This window comes from Austrofundulus limnaeus, unplaced genomic scaffold, assembly GCF_001266775.1.
Source record: "Austrofundulus limnaeus strain Quisiro unplaced genomic scaffold, Austrofundulus_limnaeus-1.0 Scaffold80, whole genome shotgun sequence".
Classification (NCBI taxonomy): domain Eukaryota; kingdom Metazoa; phylum Chordata; class Actinopteri; order Cyprinodontiformes; family Rivulidae; genus Austrofundulus; species Austrofundulus limnaeus.
In genome coordinates this window covers 1,779,655-1,785,989 of record NW_013952482.1, presented here as the reverse complement: position 1 = coordinate 1,785,989, position 6,335 = coordinate 1,779,655, and the positions used below count along the sequence as shown (strand labels likewise).

The 6,335-nt window shown below is 37.0% G+C and overlaps 1 protein-coding gene across 1 annotated transcript in view; it reads right to left on the bottom strand.

Annotated features, from left to right (window-relative positions):
• Positions 1-651: 651 nt before the first annotated feature.
• Positions 652-6,335, bottom strand: part of tlr3 (toll-like receptor 3) — a 6,456-nt gene continuing 772 nt past the window's right edge. The window contains exons 2-5 of the mRNA XM_014011459.1: positions 5,173-5,642; positions 4,281-4,475; positions 2,296-4,157; positions 652-1,260 (exon numbers count right to left, since the gene is read on the bottom strand). Of these exons, the coding sequence (XP_013866913.1) occupies positions 1,014-1,260; positions 2,296-4,157; positions 4,281-4,475; positions 5,173-5,640 (2,772 nt within the window). The 5' untranslated portion in view covers positions 5,641-5,642 and the 3' untranslated portion in view covers positions 652-1,013. The remainder of the gene's footprint in view (positions 1,261-2,295; positions 4,158-4,280; positions 4,476-5,172; positions 5,643-6,335) is intronic.

Sequence of the window (6,335 nt, the reverse complement as noted above, 5' to 3'; positions counted from 1 at the left end):
ACACACACACACACACACACACACACACACACACACACACAGAATAATTTTCATTTTAAAGTTGTTGTTTTATTACTTAATACAAAAATATATCTTAGAGCAACTGTAAATTTTAAATTCATGGTTCAATGCAACAAGTTAAAATAATTTAAATACAAAAGATAGTTATTCTTCCACATGTTATTGCAGTGTTTTCCCTCCCAACTAATACGGGGTCCGGCCCCTGAGCTGTTGGCTTTGAGTAAGCAATTTAGTTGAATAGCCCTGCTTTGTGGTGTAACAATCTAAGATAAAAACAATAAAGCTTAATTCATATTTAGCTATGATATAAAGTTATTTTTTTTGTTTTATATGAGCAATAACTTTAAATGAAAACAAAAGTTTACTTTTATTAGGGGCATAGTTTTTGTTTGTTTGTTTTAGTGTAAATTTACCAATTTATTTATTAGATCTGCAGATGAAAGATTTTATCAAGTTTACATCAGCTTAAAAAAGTTCATGTTATTTTGCTAACACAACAAAAAATAAGCACTCAAAAAATAAATAGCAAATGTTGTAGTATATTATTGTGGCCACTAGATGTCATTTTTGTCACAACTTGAAGTTGATTTAAGACCAACATGTCCTCATAGTGTTTGCAATTGCCTGAAATTGTTTTAAATGTTTTTTTATTGAAGAAATATCACAATGAAAGTCAAAAATACATCTTTTAGTATGTATTAAATGATGGCTTTCTACTCAACACAGGCACTAAAAAAACTTTTCTAAATGCATAAATTACGATACACAAACTCTGCAGCGCCCTGTATTTTGTCGTGTTAATACATCTCTTCATCCATGTAAAGGCTTGAATAGGTTTTTGTGCTCTTATTTAACAATAAACAATTTGAACACAGCATGATTGATTTATTGAAATGTACATATAAAGGCAGAAAATGTACTAATGATGGCAATAACTTCGCCAAGATGAAAGCATCAACTATAAAAACACTGACTGCGTAAAATTCAAAACATCACATATCAAAGTTTCCCTCCTGCAGCCGATTTGTCATTCCAAGTGCCATGAAAAGGTTTTGGTAAAAGGCTGATATCCTTTCCTTCTGTGGAGGCCAATCCAGGATGCAGCTCGACCGTAACATGCCTCTGCGGAGGAAAAGTGTGCGAGACAGTTTGTAGTCGTGCACATCCTCCAGGAAGATGAGGACAACCGAGTCTCTGCTGGCTTCAATGACCTGATGCAGTGCATGATGGACTGTAAATCTGGGTAAGGACAAACAAGAAGAACAAAGATAACTTTGAAAACTCACTAAATGTAAATAACAAAATTATGTCCCAATTGTATGTAAAAAGCTACTCTCAGTAACCAGAGAAAAGTAGAGCCAACACAGTGCTTGTCTTAACTTAATGAGAAACTGAAAACACAGCAAAAAGTAGCTATTCATAATAACTTACAGCACTTCTCAAAAGTTTCAAACCACACATCGTTTTTGTTTTTGATTTTTTTTTTCTTTACATTGTGCTTTCAATGAGCCAGATTTTCTTGTAATATTATTTAAGTGATCTTGATCAAATGTTTTTCGGGCCTTTTGAAGGTCTCTTAGAGTTTGTCTTGAAAATTTATCTGCCTCTTCACTCATTTATGATGCAGTTCATCCTCATTTTCAACATTGTTTTTGTTGGTTAAACTTCTTAGTTCTGACCAATTAACCATCCAGGCATAAAAAGGCTCATAAATTTTAAAAGCTACAAACTTTTAGGCTTTTGTTACCAGCAGCCTGCCAGAAGACCAATTTGTTTCCTCTTTTTAATCAGAATCTTTGAAAAATACTAAAGATAAGAGTTTGACACAAAATAGTATGTTATTATTACTATTATTATTATTAGTAGTAGTAGTAGTAGTAGTAGTAGTATAGTGTCAACACAGTTGTTCAGTTAATTCCCAGTACATCATGCAGTAGAATGATCAACTGAAAAATTCTGTGCCTCTCTGTTCTTTGTTTATTTTTTTTCCTGTTTATGTACATCTTCTATTGTAGATCATTTTTGTGAGGTCTAACATTTCTTCCTTTGTCCTCCACTTGTACACTTTGTTTTTGAAGCACAAACTGCACAAAATGGCATCATGATCAGTTACAAGAACTGGACTAAAAATCTGTGAAAAGCAGCCAGAGTCTAATTAATTAAAATTAAATATGTAAAAACTGATATTCCAAAACTGTTAATGTCATTGTTTTTGAAATTTGAYTTTTTTTACTTAGTGAGTCCAAAGACTCAAGTTATACATGTTTGACTTACCGTCTACACCAGGGGTCGTTGAGAAGACGCTCGGTCACAACAAACAAGATTTTTCTGGAGTTTCTCATGTTATTAACAATGGATTCAAGCTGTGAAAATCCAAGAATTGAATCTCTGTCCTCCAAACAAAACCGGCAATTGTTTTCGTTTTCCAAAGGGATCAGTCGCCTTTCTACCCATGTGGTGTCTTCCTCTGCATGTATGAGATAAGCATCATACAAAAACTCTCTGCTCTCTCCTGCTCTGGCATCACTAAATCCTAATGTGCGGTTGATCAATATATTCCAGTAAAACTTAATCCTCCAGCCTTGGAAACGRACCAGAAATGCACCAATAATTAGCATTAAAACCACTGTGCTGCTGAGAATGAAAAGTGCCTGAAACGGGGTCATATCTCTGCAAGAAAGTGGGTCAAAATCCATGATGGGGCGCTTAAAGTAGGCTAGTGGTGTGTTGCAAACATACTGGTCTCTGAGACCTGGTACACTGGTCACATTGGTGCTGTTTAGCCACGTCACAAACCACAGGATGCTCTCACAGGTGCAGTCAAACGGGTTTTTAGCCATGACAAGCACACTGAGATTGCTAAGKGGAGTACTGAACACTTCAGGTCTGACTGAGGTGATCAGGTTCTTCTGCAAATGTAAAACACGAAGAGACTTCAGATCATCAAAAACAGAGTACTGAAGATCGTCAAGGAGGTTGTTACCAATACTGAGCTCTCTGAGGTTACTCAGACCCCTAAGAGCCTCCAATGGAATCTCATCCAGACCATTGTAATCCATCGTTAAAGTTATTAAATTCTTTGCGTCCTTCAGAAACAAGACAAGACCTCCAAGATTGGCTGACTTCCACAACCGAGCCAAGTTGTTGTGTTGGAGCTTCAGCACATTGAGGTTCTCGAGCCCCTCTAGCGTATTCTCTCTGATGTTGGCAATGTTGTTGCTAAGATCTAAAACAGTAAGGTTGGTCAATGGTCGAAAAGGAGAGGGATCCTGGTTCAAGGCTTCTGCTTTAAGGCTTTTCTCCAGAGTCAGGATTTTAAGAGTGGACACATTCACAAATGAGCTGGCCGTCAGATCAAGTGACTGGACGTTATTGATCATGTGAATCTCCTGGATCTGCTTTAGACCTTCAAATTCTCTGCCAACAATAGTTTGCTTGATGAAGTTGTAATCAAGAAGAAGAATGGTGAGATTTGTCAAAACAGAGAAGCTACCGGGATCGATTTGTTGTAGAGCGTTTCCCGTTAGATTTAGCTTCCTCAGTGGTGCATCGGCAAGTGAGACGAAGGTCTTGCTGGTGATGTGCTTCGGTGAGGTATGTATGTAACTACTCCAACTCAAATCAAGTTCGGTGAGACTCGTCAGGCCAGTGAAGGTGTTCTCTGTGATTTCAGAAAAAACACTTTTTTGTAATATCAGGCTCTCCAGGCTGCTTAATGCCTGGAAAGAAAAATCCTCAATAACTGGAAGAGAAGATTTACGACTGTTCACCAACGCTTTGGTCAGCTGTAGCTTCTTTAACATTTTAAGGCCCAGAAATGTTCCTTTGGTCAAGCGCTTAATGTTGTTGTTTGTCAGGATTAGAGTTTGAAGTGTGGACAGCCACTGAAAAGAGCCATCTTGAATTGTGCTTATGGTATTATCGGACAGATCCAGTACAGTTAGGTTCGTATTCTGCAGGCCAGTAAATGTTTTATCATTGAGTGTGACAAGCTTTATCTTCTTCAGAGACAGAGTACCAATGGCTGTTCCTGACAGCTCCGTACAGAGTTTAGAAATGAAGGTATTGCTGATGCTGCTTCCATCAAGGATTAACATATGCAGGCCTGAAATGGGCTTTAAACACCCAGACTCCAACTGCAACAAAAAAATCAGAGAAATTTTGCAGTGAAACAAAAAAAGGGTAAACAAAACATTCTACTGAAATTAAGGTGCAAYTAGAACATTATTTCAATTCCCATTTCTAGGCAAGTGACATACTGTTTTTAAAGACACAGCTGACAGGTTGACAACTYGTAGAAAAGGTGAATCCTTAAGGAAGGAGAAGTCTTTTGCTTTCAGAGATGTGAAAGCATTGTGTCCGAGATTCAGGGTTTCCAAGCTGGGCAGCTGAGGCTGTGATCCAAGCATGGCCGTTTGCAGGTTGTTCTGAGATACATCGAAAAACTTCAGGTTCTGTAAATCAGGAAAAAGAAGGACATGGAAAGGATGTTTTTTGAATGCAATGCATGAAAAAAATGCAAGTGGAAAACCTTTAGTGTCTTTATTTTAAAGCATACTTCAGGCATTAAGTACATAAAAAAGGATATTATCCATTTAAAGTAATTGTTCCAAACTTTTAAAGCAGAGTTCAGCAGAACAAGTATGAACAATTATTATCATACATTTTATAGATGGCTCTTTGGACAATCTAAACTTAAAAAAATGAGTTTAATCTTGACCGAATTAATAAGCTAACAGCCAGTCCACGTAGAAGTTAATGCAAATAATAATTTACAAACCTTTACATTCCCATAATTTTTACATTTTATTTACACATAATCTTAAGGTTATTTACAAGTACCTATTTCACTTGGTAAACTCAAACTTCACTAAGACATGAATAAAGACAAGTAAACTACAAGCCAGTGTCAATATTTAAATAAAAAGTTCATAATTCATGGACTAAACATGAAAARTCCCCAAATGACTTGCAAGTGGTAATTTTCAAGCCTACTACATAGTTGACTAAAATCAATATTTCAGCATTAAGTCATAATAGACAAGTACAAAACCTCTGCAAAACTGCACTGTAGGTTGAAAAGGATTTAATTTTTTACATAAGTGTAAGTCAAATATGTGTTGTTTTAAAATAGACAACCTGAACCAGTACCTTCAGTGTAGTGAAGGGCTCTCCTTGCAGTTTTAGCCTATTGCTCGCCAAGTTCAACCACGTTAAGCCGGTACAGTGCTCCAGATGTTCTTTTCTTAAAGAAACCACTTGATTATGCGCCAAGTTTAGAATCTGCAGCAAAGGCAGGTTCTGGCACAAGGCCTCGCCCAGCTTGGCAATGCTGTTGTAACTCACATCAAGGCGCAACAGGCCCTTGTATCGGTTCAGCGCGTCGGGGAGGATTAGCGCCAGCCTGTTGTGAGACAAAACCAGGCTGGTGATGTTCTCAGGTAAGTCTTGAGGCACGGCGCTCAGGTTAAGGTGAGCGCAGTCAGCTGTGTCACTTTTCACACTGCATCCAGTGTTCTCCGGGGAGGCCRTGCAGCGATACGTCCCCACAACGAAAGCACACACCAAGATGATCCATGATAGGAGACACGAAACAGGTGCACGCCTGGTCCCAAACATATCTGAGAGAATAAACATGCAGAATGTCATGTTAAGGAGATCAGCAACATGTTTAACAGAGCAGCAAATAAATCAATTGATACATCAGCTATCCCCTTATATAGGGGTCTGCAACCTGCAGTTCTGGGGAAACATATGGCTCTTTTGTAGTGGCTCTTTTAAGTTTTGACCAAAACTAAAATGAGTTTGTTTGTTTGTTTGTTTGTTTGTTTGTTTGTTTGTTTGTTTGTTTGTTTGTTTTTTTCAATAACTATAAGACATATTGCTGAGAAACAATATGTTAAGTTGATTAGATAACAATGGAAAAAACATACAAATGCCTGCATAATTTAGAGTTTTAGTTTTAATCAAATTTGGTATATCTTTTCTTGTTTACATAACAGTAGTCGTTTTCTTTTCTTCCTTAAGTGTTAAAACAATAACAAACATTAAAAATTTGTATATGGTGCAACAATACATGTACTTGTATCGAACCGTATCGAACAGTGCTGTATCGAACAATACAGATTTTAAAATTTTACTTTATCAACTTGTCTTCTGAAGATGCTCTGTGTTGAAGGATCAGTGGATCTGTGTTCGACTACTCCACCTAGGCTGCATTTTTGAGCGCAGGTCCACTGAGAAACTTGCTGTTTCAGCAACATTTAATTAAAAAAACTGTACTTTTGAGGTTAAACAATTGTTCACAATTAATA